This window comes from Protomyctophum bolini, assembly GCF_963924005.1.
Source record: "Protomyctophum bolini genome assembly, chromosome: 3".
Classification (NCBI taxonomy): Eukaryota; Metazoa; Chordata; class Actinopteri; order Myctophiformes; family Myctophidae; genus Protomyctophum; species Protomyctophum bolini.
The window spans coordinates 23820181-23840498 of record NC_137864.1 but is presented as its reverse complement, the minus strand read 5'-3'; the positions used below and the strand labels follow the sequence as shown (position 1 = coordinate 23840498).

General features: G+C 41.2%; 1 protein-coding gene across 2 annotated transcripts in view; it reads right to left on the bottom strand.

Moving 5' to 3' along the window:
• Nucleotides 1-18579, bottom strand: part of LOC308313209 (protein kinase C alpha type-like) — a 157456-nt gene extending 138877 nt beyond the window's left edge. For both annotated transcript variants that reach the window (XM_080760191.1, XM_080760192.1), the window contains exons 1-3: nucleotides 18413-18579; nucleotides 18124-18292; nucleotides 16832-16863 (exon numbers count right to left, since the gene is read on the bottom strand). In XM_080760191.1, coding sequence (XP_080616317.1) covers nucleotides 16832-16863; nucleotides 18124-18287 — 196 coding nt within the window. In that variant the 5' untranslated portion in view covers nucleotides 18288-18292; nucleotides 18413-18579. The remainder of the gene's footprint in view (nucleotides 1-16831; nucleotides 16864-18123; nucleotides 18293-18412) is intronic.
• Between the last annotated feature and the right edge of the window lie 1739 nt (nucleotides 18580-20318).

Below are 20318 nucleotides of genomic sequence, written 5' to 3'. Positions count from 1 at the left end.
CCAAAACATTCCATTTTGTGCTCAAACTATGGAAAAGGCCCCAACCATCCACATTTCGAAATGTGTTGAGGTTTCAGTTTAACTGCCAAGCAGCATTGCTAAGAGACTTTGTTTCACACGGATGTCATGAGCCAATTGCCATTGACAGAGCCCCAGCTGAAAAAAGGACCACAACACTTGTGCTTTGTCGAAACAGATATAGGCTTATGCTGTGTGGGAACCTGTGTGGTGGGAACCTTTTATAAGGTTTGTCTGGTCGAAAACAAGCAATAGGTTATAGGTGGAAATCAATTAATTTCATCCTTAAAATGATACAGCAGCATTCCACTAAGGATTTGGTTGGGATTAGATCAAACTTACTTCCTCCTCCTCCACACTTTCTATGTCACACTTAAAATAGATAATAAAATGTAATATTATTAAAATGATAATAAAATGCATGAAGCTCTCCCATGTTGTTATTCCAATACACACTCCTGAAGTAATTTTCCATACAAATCCTACAATAAAATAGTTTTTATCAAAGGGTTTCAAGTGCTGTCTTTAACACAAACTGTTCAACAAAAGCACTGTACCCATTTTCAACATGTTGAGCCTAAACCGCACTAATGATTCGCCACGCAACTACTTGCAACCATTATCCCCAATGGCAATTAGAAGGAGTTGTGACTGGTGTGGTTTGGGCTTCACAGAAACTGCACCACTATCACACATGCATGCAGTAGTAGCACATACATTCCATTACCTCATTTAACGTCCACTATCTTTGACCTCCTACTACTGCTGTAAGCTGAAGTTCATCAGGCCACAGGCGGCGGCCCCGGGCCCACATGTTCTAATGCGGACAGATCCCTCCCACCACTGCCAATGTTTCAGATAGCAGATGTTGACATACAGACCTTGAAACCTTAATAGCTTAAAAGATAAAGAGAGGTTGTATACTTTTCCGTTTACTATAATGACAACAAATGGTTGAAATCAACCATTTCATCGGGGTTAGGGAATCACATTTACATACTGATGATTCCATCGCAATGACTGATCATCAGGAGGATTACTGCAAAAGCACTAATAGTATCCGGTGGGGGCTTTATTTTCCTCAACAGAGAGAAAATTATTGTTGTTGTTTAAATACTTCTTTTTAGCAATATTTACTCTTGAAAGGCCAATGCACTCAGTTGCAATTGAAATGTTGAATTCTCTTTCAGATCAGGCATAATAGCTCGTCTTAAATCCGTTTGCAAGTGCTGTGCCGATAGGGGTCACACAAAATAACAAACTGAAAGTAAAGAGGCAGGTTTTGTACTGAAATGCTTAGACACTAGATCATCAATATTAATTCAGCAGGAGCGGATGGGATGACAGACCAGCAGTCCACTGGTTGGGAGGAGTCAGATGATTAGGCTACATAACTGGAATGGATGTGGTAATATATCCTATAGCAGCATAACATGACTAACACAAAACCACCATGACCCGATCAACATTCTTCATTTTAAGGTGACAGGGGATATTCCGTCATAGGACAGCAATTGTGAAGGACATGATATTGAACCATCAGTCGCCCTGCCTTACAGGTTTTATTACGGACGTTGAGAACATGTGAGCGGAGCCAGAACATTGCTTGCTTGTATTGAAAATAGAAACTCAGATCAAAATAGTGGCAAGCACAAATATGGCGAGCAGGGCAGGGGGTCAGTGCTGAAGAGGGTTTTTGGCAAATAATAATGCTATTCATTGACAAAAGGAAATTGAAAGTATGAATATGAATAGCACAATGTTGTAAATTATATTGAATTACTTAAATGATATCAATTGTATTGGTTGATAGATCTTAGCCAGCCCTATTCATTGCACTTCATCCTACACTATCATCACCACCAGAGTACAGTTTCTCTGGTCATCTTAGCATCTTGCACCTGCCTTTTATTATTATTATTATTATAAACATGATAGCAAGGCCAGGTGAGTTCCATTTCAATCAAGAGCTAAAATTCTAAACTTCTGCTTGTATGCTACAACTGGATGGATTCTGATGCTGATAAAGTCAGCATCAGAGCGGTAGACTTGTGATCATTCATCGCAAGACCTGGTTGCATCCCTGCAGTGGCCACATTCACTTATCAATGAGATGGAAATTGCTCTAGATGAAAAGGTGGAGATCGTATGGTCAGGGTTATCTGACCTAATTTCTCTTTTCTGTCAACAAAGTCCATGAAGCCATATGTACGTAGACAAACATAAATATGAAGCCATATGTACGTAGACAAACATAAATATGAAGCCATATGTACGTAGACAAACATACAGAATCACATTTTCAACATTCAACCTTTTGCGACGTCGATTGCAGAGAAAGTACTGGATTAGTTTGACTCCCCCCAGGCAGACCTGCAGGCTGCTGCATTCCTTCACCATCTGTTTTCACTCATATACTACCATCTTATTTTGCTGGATCAAATTTCCACTGAAGGAAATATATGGGGGGTGTCCGTGGTTCAATTTTATAGCAGTTTCCATCAGGGCTGCCTCATAAAGCCGATGCCGTTTTTTTTTCATAATTTAAGTTCTGCTCTTTATTGAACCTGCAGCTATAGATCCACCATGGCACATTATGGAGTGTCATCATTGGATGCTAAATCCTTAGGGCGCCTGAGGCATATTGATCACTGGGGACCTTAGAAGATCACCCGTCATCAACACAATGGAGCATAGAAACGGAGACAGAGATCGGTTAAAAGAAATGCATTTCATTCCCGGCACCGGCGGTCAGCCTGGGTCCATGTTAAATGGCAATGTCCAACGTCCTGCTTTGAATGCAGACAGATGTGGGATTTGTGGCATTAATTTTTGTCTGGGTGTCACAGCATGGAAGAGCACAGAGGAAGCATGCTTCCTATGGTGCTTACCGCTTACAATTACTCAGAGCTAAGTCCTGCTAAGCATACACTGTACAGCGAAATCACAGGGCAGCAGGGGGTTCCATTTTCACTGAAAAAGGAAGATTTGTATGTGATTTTTTTCCATTGATGTAAAAATTGTAACTATAGTAGCTCTTCCACTGTTTAAAAGGTTTAACACTCACTCAAAAGCCATGGACTTATTCTTAATCGTCTAAATGTGTGACTTCAAAGTTAAATGGGAGTATTTAGAGAGGTCAGTGGCAATACAAACCTAACTGCAGGAACAACCTATGGAGAGAAACAACGGATGTGCAGACAAGAAGAGTGACATCTTTTCAAGTGCAAACTCAGCCAATGTTTCCATTTAGGATACTAAATAGATTCATGCCTGAAACACTAGTGCGCCTGCTCTATTGGCTCGAACGTTGGAGCCAATCCCGGAAGTGTACATGCTTCATACGATGGGTGAGCATGCAACTTCATTAAAATGAAAGACGGGGTCTAGTTCAGCCTTAGAGTATATATGAATAGAGACGGCACCCGGAGGAAACCCTGAGGCTAAATGGACATAGTGGCCGAATTTGGTATTGCAGCGTGGGCCCAAAGACATGAACACACTGGTCCGTTGACTATCATTGTGCACATTCATGACACGTGAACGCTGTTTCATACGTGAACGCACGTGAACGCGTGCAATGATAGTCAACGGCAGCGCGTTCATGTGTTTGGGCCCAATCCATCACAGAATGCACTAGTGCTGCCAACGAATATTCTATATCCGAATATAGATTCGAATCAAAAAAAATAATTAATAACCGAATATATAAAATTAAGGTTCGAATTAAAAATAATAATAAAAAATATTTATTTATTTATTATTATTATTAGTTTTCGGTGCCATGGGTAAGCGTTGTGACTTGTGAGCTTGTAGATTAGTTATATTTGCCACGCGACACGCCGACAACGGCATACATTGAAGAATAAATCAGATGCCTCGCACATTTCCTAAACACAGACTATACAGCGCAGCGCAGCGCAGTTCTGATTGCCTGCCTCGTCTCCAGCCATGTTGCCTCAGAATTCTTTAGGGTCACTAATTTGAGCATAACAGCGGAGCAGGCGCTAGCCAGCTAAAAAGTTTCATAACGTCGGCACTCGGCAGCAGACCCACAGTCCACAGATAAGAATAATGCAGCAGAATTAACACTGCCTCCGTGCCTCGTTTTGATAAGGCTGTGTGGTAGGATGGCTCATTTAAGAAAAATGTTTTACTGGAGAAGGGAGAATGTATGCGCGTTGTGTTCCATCTCAGTTTTCAGCAACACCAATGCGCGGAGAGAGAGAGTTGCGCCAGCAATGCGATCTTAAATGTTATGTCTCAGGTTGTATTGGTGTAAATATAATTATAAAAAAATCCGATTGGCTCGAATTTAATCCGAAATCCGAATGGCTCGAATTGTTCGAATCCACGTGGGTTTTTAAAACGAATATCCGAATCCAATTTTTGGACAATTACGGCAGCCCTAGAATGCACTCTGTTCCTACTCGGAAGGAGGCGTGAAATTGCCTCATGCGCTTTAGAGCAACTTAATGCAAGTGGATGGGAGGAGAACTCGGGTGCTGTCTCTATTCATATATACTCTAAGAGTTCAGCTCACATCTAACCGACTTCATTTAGTGAAGTCAGCAGGTGATGCATTTCCTCTTGGAGGGATAGTGTATTCCCTTGTATGGTGTTACATCCTCCCTGTGAAACGCCTAGTTGTCAGGTGGAAAATAAGTTACTGGAAACTCGAACGAGACACTTAGTTGAGGAGGATTGGCAAAACAAGTAATTGATCATAAACATTGCCAAAACCATTGATCATCATACAGTATGCTTTGTGTCACCATGCCATAACTGTGTGCTGTCGACTACATTCTGTTATGACTTGCCTGCAACCTGCCAGGCTGTTTCCTCTCACAAGAGCTCAAGGTTGCCAAGCAAACACAGAACAGACACTGAGTGCTGCTGCCTGTGTGCGCAGAGTTCTCTTTCCCATGTTGTCATTAGTATTTCTTTGGTAAACGGAATTCTGTCCGGCGAAGGTTTACCGGTGTCACTTTTCTGCCACACCAGCCAACCCCTGCAGTTGACTTCTCAGCTCTGTCAGTATGTCTGTCACAATTATTACATAATCCCCCGAGATAATTGCAATGATTTTTGCATAATCGTCAATTGTTTCCACGTTGAAAAATGTCCATTAATTTCAATAAACTAGAAATACGAGGAAATGAGGGAGAAACAGTATCCAACTAAACTTTAACGACCACCCGACATGTCATGCACGGTCAGACTAAGTGATTACTTTATTGACATCACCTGAGTGCGTCAGTCGTGTAACTTTCAGACATTAAACTCTGTATGTGTTCAACAATAAAGCCATGAAAAATAACAATGATAGCTATGAGGTGGCGAAGCTTGCCCAGTACAACGGTTGCTATACAGTAACTATTGTAACTATTTGGATTGGCATTAGACAATCACTTTCGGGGTGGGGTTTAGCAAAGGGCTAATTATTTGTGCGACAATGAATCGTCAACTTCAATTTGCAACCATAGTTCCTGTTATGTGCCTTAATCAGGGGCACGTCGCACGTACAGTACCCAAAAGATGGCTTTTGAAGAAGGGCAATGCATTCACTAATTGACTCTGTCAGCCCAGAATATAGCCCGGGTATTCAACCTAATGATTGTTTACGTTATTACTGACATTTTTTCATAAGCTGGCAGCTGGTTAACCTGGGCCCTGCAGTGGAACGGTTGCATTACAACGATGTGATACAATTGAGATAATTTATGACAACAAAAGGTTTTTTAAACCAAGAACAAAATATCTGCTAATTAAACATAAAAGTGCAGCATGAGCGTTTCCCTTTGCACTTTCCAAATGACACAGAGAGAGAGAGAGAGAGAAAATAGACCATGATATTCCAAGTGACATTAGGAGGGACATGGTCATTATACCTGACATTTCTTAGCCAGTCCCTTCCTGTGCAGCGTGCACAATCCCCCAAACCAAGTCATGCTGTGGAACTGGTTTGGGCTAAATCATTAACAGCATGCTATTACGGTATCTTATGCCACGCAGGTGTCAGATAATTCATTCTGATCCATGCAGGCATTCTCCTGCATTAATGTGTTGTTCAGTCAAACTAACCAATTCAGAAGCGGGCCAAGAAACACTGCTGTATGTACGCTAGAAAAAAACATGGCATTCATAATTTTGGCATGTCATTACCCAGCAAGCCAAATGACGTCATGATGCCATTATGATGACGTCCTCCGGTGTCGTTCAGGACTAGGCCAGATCACAGCAGTTCTGCTTGTGAGAGGCAGACTGTAAGGAAAAAGGTAATGAGGCACTCTGTCTTCAGGTGAAATAAATCTATAATTTGTTGAGCAAGGAAACAGAGGATGACCGGTGCGTTTTGACACTTGAGTCTTCAATATAGGGATATATTAGAAGTTGTTATTGTTATTATTTTAAAACCATTAGTCATGTATATTTTCCTTCCATATTACACTACAAGTCAAGATAAATTGCAGTTTCCATGCAAATGTACAATATGTAGGATCACGTATACTGAGCAGGACAACGTTGCCTTTCCCCAGGTGAGCTTTAAAGATGCATGCAATAAATAATGCAGACAGTCAAGATGGATTTCTCTCATCTTCACGCAGCTGGACCGAATCCATTGTCAAGAAGCAGGAAGTCCTGAGAGGTTTTCATTCAGTTAAATCCACAGGGAAACTACGGTATTGTAATACTTCAAGTCAGCTGAAAACTGATCTACTGGTAACCAGCAACTCCAACTACATGGACTTTGTTTCTCCTGTCATGTTTGGCTTGAAAACAAAACTGCCAATCAGTCATCTTCAGGAAAGGTTAGGGTGCGTGGTGGCCCAGCCATTAGTTCACAGACATGGTGGCACCCAGTTTGAATCCAACTCCCGGCTTGTCATGTACGTTTCTCCATCTGGTTTCCTGTCTGTCTAGTCATTTTCTTAACTGATGAATAAAGCATAGAAATGCACTGGGGGGGGGAAATACTTTAAAAGAATTATCATAAGGTGGAACTAAATCATAATTAAGAAAAAATAAGAAATAAAATAAAAACATTTGTAAGAGTAAGTGTAAATGTTGAAGTTGTGTTTTTCAGAACCTGATCGAGGCTAGTAAATACATGTCCAATACATTATCTATCCTTGTCTAAGAGGCTTGACAAATGGGTCATATCGACTATCTCTGGACATACATGCATAAGCATACTCACTCACTGACACGCACACGTTGGGATGCCGCTGCAGCTCCCCCTGTGCGGCTTTCATCTGTGCCACGCCCAGCCGAAGCCACTACATCACCTCCATCCATAAAGAAACAGACACTCCCAGATCAAAAGGTCTAATCCACCCATACAACTGTGCTAATGGACAGGATTAAGATCAGCTGCACTGACAACTCACTTACAGCGTTGGGCCATTCTATGGCTGGGAACAACACACAGGCCAGGAGTATACAATTTGTCAGAGCGTACTGTATTCATTATTTGAGCACAGTAAACTACTCACTGTTAATTTAACTCTGAGTGTGTACAAATGTAACTAAATAAACCCTTATGGTTCGTGTGGGAAGCACAGGGAAGGTTTGAATTATCTTCAACTCAAACGGATGTGTACACTTTTGAGCGAGTCTCAACTCATTAAAAAACTAATATTTACAAATCATATTCAAATGTCGGAGCATTTTAAATCTTCATAAAAATATGGGAATCCTGTCTCAAAGTAAATAGCTTTTAGAAGACATCAGGCGATATAGTACATGCATGAATCATGAACACTAACTTCACTAATATTCCCTAATTAAATAGGCACTAACCCAGAGGGTAGAACTTGGAGAAAGGCCAAAGGCTGCAGCTTATGTGCTGCAAGGCATGGCATTAGATGATGTAATAATATCCACATGCATACTGTACTGTGTGGTACAGTATTGTTTAGTGCACAGTCCAGATATTTTTGGAATTTTGAGCACTAAGTCACAGAGCTAATCTTCCAGTGGTCCAAAGACAAAACTCTACTACATGAGAACATTTAAAGGTTTTCAAGAGTGATCATAAATGACTTAAACAATAATAGGCCTTCACATACTAATCAAAATAAATGTGTGTGTGTGTGTGTGTGTGTGTGTGTGTGTGTGTGTGTGTGTGTGTGTGTGTGTGTGTGTAGTAAAACTATCTCACTGTCTCTTGAGATATTATTTTATTTGAAAGATGAGAATAATTTCGCCAGTCGTAGTTTGTCAGGCTATCTTGTGAGGGAAGGGGGAGAAAAAAGTAGTCTATGACTTCCAATAACCTGGCAACAGAATTATGGAGGCATTATCTGGAGGCATGCAAGGATTTGTCTATGGATACAGTTGTAAAGGTGAAACAAGATAAAGTTGTGTTGGAGATAACAAATCATTTGATGTGTTCCTTAGTTTTTATTTTTATTTGTTTCAAACACCATATAATAAAACATCACAATAAAACAATAACAGTAAAGATACAAACTATCTTAAAAATATATGTCAATAGACAATAGGTGTAAGTGTGAGCAGGTAGAAGCGGATAAAAGCAGGTAGAAGCAGATGCTTGTAAATAAAAAGTTGATATGAGCATGTCTAGACAGGCTTTCAAGTTGTCCAACATGAGTCATGAGGTTAGTCCTGAAGTTTTGATATACACAGATAAAGAGACGGATAAATCGACTACAGATGCGTTCACAGCCAATAACAGGGATCTCAGTTGTGTCCATGATTACACAGAAAACCTCGTTATTGGTGCTTTAGTTACAGTGTGTACAACAAACTATATAGTGGTTATACTAAAGTTTAGTATAACTAAAGTTGTAAAGTATTAAATATATAGTTTGTTGTACACACTGTAAATGGCCAAAATTGTTGATCTACATACTTTGTTTGCTGAATGTTCATTTATTTTTGCAGAATATTCATCCAGTTCTCTAGCCTTATGATATGCCCAGAATATGGATGCTAAGGTGCATGTGGTTAAGCTAGGGCTGGAACACTGAGTTTCAAAACATAGTGGCCAGATGTTGTGAAGTCTCTGAGCATAATCTCAGTTAATGGTGATGCCACTTTGTTTCTGACACCGTTAAGACAACATGGGGAGATACAAAATTTGTTCTGGGTTGAAAGTGTTAGTTAAGTAGGGATGGACAAGAGCTCTCAACAACTTTCTTTGGTGTATGTGGATCCACATGCCATACCTTTGTAAACTCGACGGGCTTTTAGAGGTAAGCGGTTTTATTGCCAGGGATTTGCTGGTGCAGCAGCAGAAGTAACTATGCAGGACAGGCACTCCCAGACAGGGTATTGACATTGTATACTAATCTCTATAAAGCTTCTCTTACTGGCACTACTGGCGAATCCTGCAAATCACAGCCCTGAATTACATCTATATTGCAATATGAATCCTCAAGAACTACAGTCTGGACACAAGGCCAGAGAGAGCTGGGGAAATTCAATTTCAGTACACTCATGTCAGGAATCAGGACTAGTAAAAAGGAGGTTTAAGAAAGATTAACGAGGCAAATTTGTGGCACTGGATAACCATAATGATTGACTTATGGTGGCTGCTTGTGACTGAAGCATCTCCAAGCTTGTAGCATCAAGCTACAAGCTTGGAGATGCTTCAGTCACAACATCATTTTAAAGTTCAGTCTGTAATGCAATTTTTTTTTTTTAAATAAAGGTTAATCATGAGAAAGCCATACTAGGGCACTGGTACCAATCATCAACCCCCTAGTCCCCCATTTCTACACCCACCACTCCAGGGACAGAAAATGTTTCCTGTCGTCCATCAGGGAACACACACTGCAACAACGATTAATTCCTGTTCTTGTTATCTGTTGAACTGTGTATAAAATATATATTTTTGTTTTTTCTCCGTCAAAAGCGGGGCATCAACTTTCTGGCATTAAACATATTAGAGCGGTGCCCATTGGGCACTGGCCTATTTGGAATGATTTGGAAATGAATGCCCCCACCCAGTTATTATGACTGTCCCACTTTTATGCCCATATGGAGTTCTTTGTCAGGCATGCCCAAATATGGAGTCAGAACAAGCATTGTGATGTCAGAAGTTAGAACAGGCCAGCTCCATATATGGAGATATAGGGGTGATCAGGTCCACAGCCCAGGCAGAGGCTTTCGTGCTGGTTCTGGACAACTGGCTATCCAACGGACTCGACGCCGGGCACTGCACTCCCTGTGTTGGTGTGGAACATGTGTGTCAAATTTGAAGTCGGTGGGGCGAACAGTTCTTGAGTTATGTGGATTACAGACGTACGTACAGTCGTACACACACGTGTTGCTTTTATAGATAAGATGAATATTACAAAAAGGGTGGCTTTTGTTTCGCCATCTTCTGTATCCCAGCAATCCTGAGACACGATGGCTCATGTTTGCATTGTCAGCAATCACAGCGTAACCACAGAGAGACTAGAAAGACAGGGTATCATGTAAACGGAACATGAGCACTGTGAGCAGCAGTCTACTTCAGGGGACCAATGAGCAGTACTATACATAGATGAATTCTCGCACGCACGCACACCGTTTTTAAAAGGAAATTTTAGTTTTTAACTCATGTCATCATGTCGTCGCCACACAAATAATACAAACTATGAAAAACCACGACATCAAATAATCAAATGAAATAGTGTGGTTTATAGAACTTTTTTTGTTTCCTATAAAATCACAACCATACGTCCACTATCAATGAGTTGGCTGGCGACTGGAAGTGCAGCGGCAGCCCGAGTTGAACGCGGAAGGGTTGGATGCATATAGAGCATTGCCTAAGCTACGGGGGAGTTTCCCCGGTGGGACATAGAGCATGGAACAAATACGTTATTCCAACCAGTTCCTTGCTCCTCCATCAGGTGCTATGGCTGACCAGGGCGATCCTAGTCTCTCAGTATAGACTAGGATTACATGTGGAGAACATGCAAACTCCACACAGAATGGCCCTTTCACCAACCTCACCTACGATATGGGCGCTAATGGCACGGAGGGGAGAACATTGGGGAACCTGGGACCTACTAGCTGTGAGGCGACAGCACTACCGACTGCACCACCGTGCTACCAATTTTATTTGATTAGGACAGTGATCGCGATCAGAGAGACAGGAATGGTGGGACAAAGAAGTAATATAATAGAAGAAATAAAATAACATATATGTAACATATTATATATGTTATGTTATTTCTTATATATATATATATATATATATATATATATATATATAATAACACAAAGAGAGGTGCAGTGGCAGAGCTGAAGGACTAAAGACATAGAGTTGGGTGGTGTTCAGCGGGGGTAGAGCCAGGACGCTGGATCTGCCGTTGAGCCCCTCCGAGGTGTCAGGGGCTTAAATCAACGAAACACCAGTGAAGGGGGGTGCCCATTTGATAACCTGCTGAAGCCACCCAACTCCTGTCTATTTGAGGTATGCGGTCAAGCCTAGTCTTGGCTCAGGGAGGAGGACGCCCCTGCCATGCAGAGTCCCGTCGGTGCCTTGAGGGAAGGAGAGACGGAGAGAGCAATGCCACTGGCTCACAGATGGCGCAGGAGCGAGTACCTGCAAAGGTGGGCCTGTTGCGATACCCTTATCGTATTTTGCATATATACATGCATTAAAATATCTTTGGGTGGTTTAAAACCAGGATCAGTTGCAGAAAAGTGTAGTCAGTCTGGCTCTCAGACATTGTTATATTATTATTATATAGAGAAAAAAAAGAGCGATAGAATCGGTGACAGGAGATAGCAGGGTGAGGCAGTTGGGTGGTCGCACTGGTCGGTCTACATTTCAAAGCTCTGACAGTGGCTGAATTGATGGTTTGAATCCAATGCATTAAGGTGAACCCTCAGGGAATGTGTTTGGTATTCTAGGCCTTCCAAGAGTCTTTGGACCATACCATGTCAGGAATGTTGTCAGCATAGCTTAATATTAAGGTATTGTGTTTTCATGGCAATAATAATAGTCAATAGCTGAATTCTGGCCTGACAGGCTATTACATAAACAGCCAGTGCACAGTCTGTGGCTTACAGGTCAGGCACAGTGTTCATTATGACCTCAATTTCTAACATAAACTCAAACAAACAAAGGAAAGGGGAAAAAAGCTTAAGAAAGGCGGGTGAAACCTGAGGTACCATTTCATGTTGATATTGCTATCAATTACAGGTCCGGTAATGGATTTTATATTAAAGGCATTCTCCTAGATATATAAGTACACAAATACATTGCAAACGAGTTCTATACAAACGGCAAAAACCTAAGAGGCAGAGACAAGGACAGAACAGGTGTCTGTACACCCGAACACCAACTCAAATTACGCGATATGATTTGTCAACACTAAAATCTGACCTCACTTGTCGCTTCACATTGTAAACATTTGCAATATTAAAGCTGTGCCCATCAGTAAACTGCATTACCGTATGCTTTTTTTATGTGACATCTCATAGGCAAGAAGATAAAACAGCAGAGGAAAGACAGTTCTATGCCACTGTTATCAATACTATTATTAGTTTCATGATCTGATCTTGCTTATACTGTATCATTTATTTTTATATATATTTTTATCCCACGATTTTGTAACCCATTTTTCACCCCTGTGTCAATCATCTAATGTGATCCTGGGCTCTACACACCCTCCACCAACCTAGTCCCCATATATGGGGGACAAGGGGAGAGCAACGTACTTGAACTCATGCTTCCTTCATGCCTGAGTGTTGCTCCTTTACACCTGACAGGGGGGAGTTTCCCTGGTTGGACGTAGCGCATGGAAGGAACACGTTATTCCAACCAGTTCCTTTCCCCTCCATCAGGCACCCCGGCTGGCCAGGGGGAGGCAGTTTAGTGAACAGGATTACTGCATGTTTTTTGTGAGGGTACCTACCCTAGGGGACACGGGGAGAACATGCAAACTCCACACAGAAAGGCCCTTTCGCCAACCCCGCCTTCCGGTATGGGCACTGATGACGCGGAGGAGGAAACACGGCGCCAGCACCCACAGCGTCCCGAGCGGGAATCGAACCCAGGACCTTCTAGCTGTGAGGCGACAGCACTACCAACTGTGCCACCATCCATTCTTCCATTGTCTATAACTACTTTATAGAAACCTCTTGCTAGTTTGAAGGCGTTACATCATGAGCTTGTTGTATTTTATGTCTATCTATGTTGATGTTCCGGTTTTTGATCCAATTCATTAATAATTAGTATTCAATGAATCACTTAACACCAAGATTTCACATGGGTTACCTCTGTCCCAATTACAATTCACACTGAATGCCTTTAATGACAGATGTGAATTGTGCTAATGGAAGGGAGACAGGCCAACCAGATCCAGAAATAATAATAAACGGTTAAGCAACAAGAGCAATTTACTATAGGCGGGAGGCTGGAGCGTATGACATTAACAGAGTTTACCTTTCCATAGGCTGTTATGTCAACAGTGTCATTGTTGAGATACCACCATAGTGGATATGCAGCAGGATGCGGTGAGTGCTGTCCAAACACCAAACACTCCACCGTCATCCTAGACCACATGTGCATCAGTAATAGTGGTTGGCATGGGATAATACATCAGTTTATTGACTTGGCGCTTCTTGCATGTTCTCAATGTAAGAGTCTGTAATAGCATGGCCTGCTGCTGTCTGTGAGGATGAGTTCCTAACAACAACCACTAGTCATCATCACAATATTCATAATATGCCACAGGTTCTTCTCCTGCCATATCGCTTTAGTATATCTAAAGGTGGTGCTTAATGTTCTGGTTGAGCAATGCCCGCTCCTCACAGCAAAATCTGTGTGTTAACTCTTTAACTCTTAACTGTCATAGTTGAATACTGGATTCTACCGTGCACCTTCCAGCTCTTGGAATGTAACCTTCACATAACCCACAGTAATGGTAAGGTCTGTTACAATTCACTTGTCTGTCAGTGAGGGTCCATGTCAACTCTGACTGGAGTCTAGCTCATACAAGCTACTCTTTTTGTAGTGGCAATGTCTTCTGAAGTGATTTTATCTTTGCATACGACATTCACAAAGAGAAAGAGATTGGGGAAAGTGAGAGAGATTACTAAGAGAGTACTAATTGCCAAAGAAGGACGAGTTCAAATAACATCCTTTCTACATTCTTCAACTCCTATCGATTTTCTCCGGGGCTGTGCACAGTGTGCAGTCCCCACAGTTTCTTAGATGCTATTACATAAATTGGATGTGTGCATACAGTATATACGAGTCGAGAGATACACTTCAGAAGCCTAGCCTCCCACACTTAAAACCGGGGAGTCCTTTTCAAAGCCAGCAGTTTAATTAACTGAATTATATTCCCATTGATTCCTTCTTCATTATATTTGTGTGGAGGCCAGGATAACACTGCATTAAGTGGAGCATTTAAATGATAATTAATTCCTTCTATCCATCTCATAGAAACATTATTTGGCATGACAAGATCTCTCTTTCTTTCTTTTTCTAATATCTTATTATCAAGGATCCTCTGTGTTATGCTTGTTAAAAGAATGTTCTTAATTTGTCAACATTGGTTGTTTCATGTTTCAGCCAATATTTGTTGCCTGTCTTGTGGGAGAGACTGGCTTCTTGACAGAGCAAGATGGTTATCATTTATCTATAGATAGATTGGTATTGGTGCCGGTGGTGGTGATTAGAGTTCAGTTCATACCATGATGTCGGACACTGATTGAAATGCCCAGGGTGCATGGACAAGTCTAATCTCCCTTCCTTACACATGTACCGACTCCCTGAACGATGGGAACTAATTTGAGCCCTAAATGGCCCCACAAGACTGTGCACAAGTGTGCAGGTCCCTAGGGCAAATATCAAGTAACTAAATGAATGCAAAGCCAGGCAATGTTGAAACAACAAGGTTAGCCTAAAGTATCTAAAAATAACCTGAATTTGGATTGAGGATCTGTACAGTAGTAGATACTGAGAACTGAGTGACGCGGGAACAGATTGCATGAATTCAAATACAGCGACAGTTTATTAGTGATTTGAGACACCTGCACACACGCTGCATGTCAGAGCCTGGAAATAGGATCCTGCTGTAATAGGTCTGGCCTCAGGGGGTAGAGATAAGATGCAGGTTCAAAACACAGATACCATTGAGGTAAGGTAGATGCTGATAGGCTTGTCCCTCTTTCAAACTTTGACCTCGCACCAGGCTGAAATCATATTACTATCGTTCCCTGTTGGATTAGGGATTCTGACTGGCCTATAAATTCAAGATCAAGACACGATATTATAAAAATGTAGTCCAAGACATGTCAATCTGATCAAAGTGTCCAACAATAGTTCTATGGACATAAACTACACCTAAGATGAGATAACATACTGTATAATTGCCACAGCAGTGAATGACACACTATTTCTAGAAAAGCAGACACTTACAGTATAGGCTTGAAAGTTAAATGTCACTCTAGTTAGGGAAAGGCCACTGTCTAGTTTATCACCTTTCTCTTTTCATTCAGGGCTTGACAGTCAGAGACTGTTGCTGTGACCCTCACTTCCAACAACCTTGGTTTAATAATTGATGGACAGACAGGTATTTTTCAGTAGAAACTCTGTTTCCTTCGATAGAAAGGCTATTACTTCTCAGGCGACATGGACATAAGGGCTACGCTTGCATGCGGGCCCTTTGTCTAAGACAAATTTCTTCCTCGGGAGACAAATAATAAAGAACCTTGATTACTTCTCAGTTCTCACCTTTGTCCCAAAAAGGTGGATTTGTTAGCATATCCATTGTGGAAAAGGTGGGTACAGTGACAGTCAAGCCTCCGTGTGCTACATCTCAGAAAAATGAAAATAATACACTTGTGCACCACTTGTGCGTGGCATCTCTGATGGTGTATAACGCAGTCCAATTCACATTCACTCTCTTTTTCTCTCTCTAACAATGCAACCTTTACCACAACCTTACATAATTGAATACAAGGAAGAATTTCAATGTGTTCCAGTGTGTATAACATATGGTTTTCATCTGCAAAAAAAAAAAAACATATCCAAGGGAAACATCTCTTTGACATCATCTGCACAGCTACCTGAGCACTCTGAGCCAAAATGTAAAAGCTGGCAAGCACAACAGTTTCCACATTAGAACTTATGCAGTTGTGACGTAGGAGTGGGTTGACAAAAGACAATTGTCTTTTGTCCATGTTGTTAGCAATAGCAGGCTGAGTTTGGTAAGAGCTTTATGTCCGACTCCAGTTGCATGCCCTCTTCCACTTTCCTTCTCTACTACTTTGTTTTCAGCTCTATGTGCCATAAATATACTGCAATGTCACCATCTCTGCAAGATATTCAGCAGCAACTCCCCTATTTGACCATACGTTTATGGCCAACATGTGGACTACCTTGATATTTAGGCTATCTCGCTTGGCAATCAGAGGCTTTTCCGCTTTTATAACAGACAAACTGAATCATAATCACAGACAACCAAATGCCATAAATTTCCTCCTGTACGTACGTGGGCTGTTTAAACAACAAGCTTGCTATCCTGAGAAGCACAGAGAGAAAGACAGGCTAAAAGAAAGAAGGACAGTAGCAAATCAAAAGAATGGAAGCATTTCTGTTTGATAGCCTGGTATACACAACAGTATTTCTGTGTATTAAAGAGGTGTAGAGACATGTGTGGCTGAACATGCTCTAGTATAGCAATGATTACTATCAGCATATACTGTAGCACTGAAACCCTTTAACTATTTTGTTAATTTTAGTTGTTGTTTTAACAAAATGTAGACACACGCACACACACACACACACACACACACACACACAGTGAGTGCAACCATTTCTCTGGATGTCCTTTACCTTGGCACTGGAATCCTTGTTTTCCAAATCCCCTGTGAAAACAGAGCAGAATCAAAATAAAGGGTTCAAAAGTGAGCTACAGTGTGTTTTATGTTTCTTTGATGATTTTACAATAATGACTTACATACTGTGTGTGTGTGTGTGTGTGTGTGTGTGTGTGTGTGTGTGTGTGTGTGTGTGTGTGTGTGTGTGTGTGTTTTTACATAACATTTTACAATTGCCTCTAACTAGTGCAGTATCTACAGTAGCTGGGTGAAATTCAAAAGCAGGACAGGAGGGAAGTGGTTAAAATGAACACAGGTGCAGTGTGCACCAGTGTGCAATCAACTTCTAATTTAGCTTCAAACTACTTTATGGATCCCACTAGGGACACTTACATTCGAGCAGCTTGAAACACAGCAACACACACACATTATTAACTGAAGTATAATAGGGTGAAAGAAAAATCAAGGATCATTATAATAGAATCTATCAAGGAACAAAACAAAAATGTTAAGTTGGAAGTTTGTACATTTTGTGTATTAAATTACAGTAGGCTATGTGTGCCAATGAATGTCGCCACACACACACACACACACACACACAGGAGTGGGATTATCTTGGCCATAGGTTGTCCTGCAGAATTATTAAAACTGTAAACCAATTAGAACACACCCCCTTCCTTCCACAGCGGGGGTTGTAAACATGGGTGCGTCCCTTCTTCCCTTTCAAACGAAACCATGCATATGCCTTAGCTATTAATTCCAATAGAATATGCAGTTCTCTCTCTCTCATTTTTTAAGGGATTGGGCCTGCTGCAACAATGGGCAGTGCCTTAAATTTGTTATCAAGTAATGCATACGTAGGTTACTGTTTAATATTCACACAACATGATCGGAGAGGACGAGCTAGGTTACGACGAAGTTGTCCTTCAGTCATTCAAGACCAATTCAGGATTTAAAGCCTGCAACAGTTGTCTTGTCTCATCTGGTATGCAGATTTTATCGCTCACTCATCACGTTTGTGACAACATAAGAACGTCGCTATTTGGATGGATAATTCGCTTTAGTGTTCCAACATGTTTGGGGGAGTTATAGTAGCAGTTACATAATCGTGCACACACAGTCAGCAGCTATAGTATTCAACAGGCAGTTTAGAGTAGTAGAGCCTTTATACTCCGTAGTAGGGCGGTGTCGCTCGCCAAAAAAACAACTCATCTGTACAAGCCTAAACATGCTTGAAGATTAGTTATTTTTGGCAAACGTCGCACGACTCGCACGGTGGAAGTATGAATTGAATTCCAATGCGCTTACCAGATGAAGTCTTTGCAGTGGCTGCAGAAAGTCGGCTGCTTGAAGAACCTCGCTATAAATTTATGGTCCTTGACTTCGTGGACGTTCTTTTGCTTAAAACCACCTTTGCGGGCGAACCTGTTCTCCCTCTCCGGGTCCGACTCATCTGAGCTTCTATCAGCCATGGCTTAAAAACAAACAAAAACAACAACAAACAAATAAACAAGCAAGCAAACAAACAAACAAACAAACAGAAACAAGCGTTATTATTGCTCTCTTTTCGTTCCGTATTTAAATCCAACGGGCACCTTTTTTTTTAGAAGCGCAGCCTTGCTGTGTTCAACTAGTTGAAGGAGTAGAGTAGTGGATCTTGACTCGGCTGTAAAGTGGAGACAGAGTGTTTGGTATATCTATCCAGGCTGTCTGCTCCAGTACTTTCAGTGACAGCTTTGCTTCCTCCTTCTCTCACTCTGCAGGGTGATGTCAGATCCACAGTGGGAGGCTGGGTTGGGAGGGTAGGGCCCCTGGTAGTACAACTGCAGAGGGCTGGACTGGTCACGGCGGAGGAATTTGGGATGAGAACGCCATCATGTGGACACACTGCGCACCTGCAACTACATTTGGGCTTTGGAGGAAAGGAAACACTAAAAGATAAGGGACTTTTCACAATACCATGCTCATAAAATGAAAATGATTTATTTTCTTTAGAAAATGAGTTTATGAAGTCGATAATGTAATAAAATTAAGTATTTAATACAACCTTGAACAATTAATATTTTTTGCCAATAATGTATTTTTTATAACATTGTAGGACAGTTTAGGACATATTAGTATATTTGCATACTCACTGAAGTGAAATAAGTACCATGTATGGGGTGGGGGGGGGGGGGGCTATGGCTGGTGCTAGAGGAAAGGCTATGGGGCCACCAAAATCAGTAGGGGTTGTTCTCCAGGCAGATGTAAAGCATGATACCTTTGAAGACAGCTCAGAGAGAGGGTAGAGAGGTCGTCTGGGAATTGGATGGTCACATTTTTATTTTTATGAAGAGATTTGGTGTGCATTTTTAGGCCTACAATGCATGATTGCATACAAACATTTTGCCAACTATAATACCCACAGCCTGTTTTGCTGAATAATAAGTTATTAACCTAAAACAATTTTATAACACTTTTCTATTTTAATATTTCCTCAGATGTCATGCATCCTTTGCTGGTGAAGTTAAATCATTTTGATATCTGCCAATAAGAATAAATCTTTCATTTTCATAGCTTTGTATTGATCATAGCTTTGTAGTCATCTGGGTCATATCTGGTCATATCTGGGTCATATCTGGGCCATAATGCATCTTGCCCTTTTTTGTGAGCTGACGTTAGACCCCTCCAGGAGCAGCTCCAGCTCCTTCTGCTGCTTCAGCTCCCCTATATCTTTATTTAAAAAAGATATTTATTTTTGGTCAATATAAATAATTATCAACTTACTTTTGTAAAAAAAAAAGGTTTAGGGAGAAATTCCTCTTTAAGCATAATTTACTTACGTAGGTTACTTTAGGAATGAGGACTTCCGCCAGATGTAAGCCCAGCGCAAGTTGGTAAAAGGGCGACTTCGTTGGTATTTGTCATCTGTAATCAAGTCATCTGAAATGTCATCTGATGCGCTACATTTCATTTTATTATTGTACATTATCAGAAGTTATTGGCCTTTCACACTGAGTAGGCCTATAGGTTAACTATAAAATCACAACGTGTGAAGTGAGGGGCACTCTTAACTAGAAAAAGTGTCCTTCTGGGCACAGGTCTCCACCAGGAGGATAGGAGTGTGTGTGTGATGTTTGGCAAAATGTTTAGGAGCAATATAAACGTGTGTGTGACGCGGCTTGGCCTGTTGTAGTGCCACCATGAGGCTGATTTGAAAACTGTCAAGTGGCATTTCTTCCAAAGCCTATAGTGAGAATATGCATGCACAGTTTCACCACAATCAGACGCTGTGTTGAGTAGTTGTGGCGATTTGTACAAAACGGGTACAAAGCGGGCTACTCCTGAAAAGTTTAGAAGCCAATCGTAGCCAATGAGGGTGGATTATGAGAAATCAAACAAACCCGTCTAGATCAAATGCGTGAAATTTGGATAAAATCTAATATTAGAAAATGTGTTTTACATATGTCGTATGTTTACACGTTTTAGTGGTAGATCTTGGCTTACAATTGGGAATAAAATGG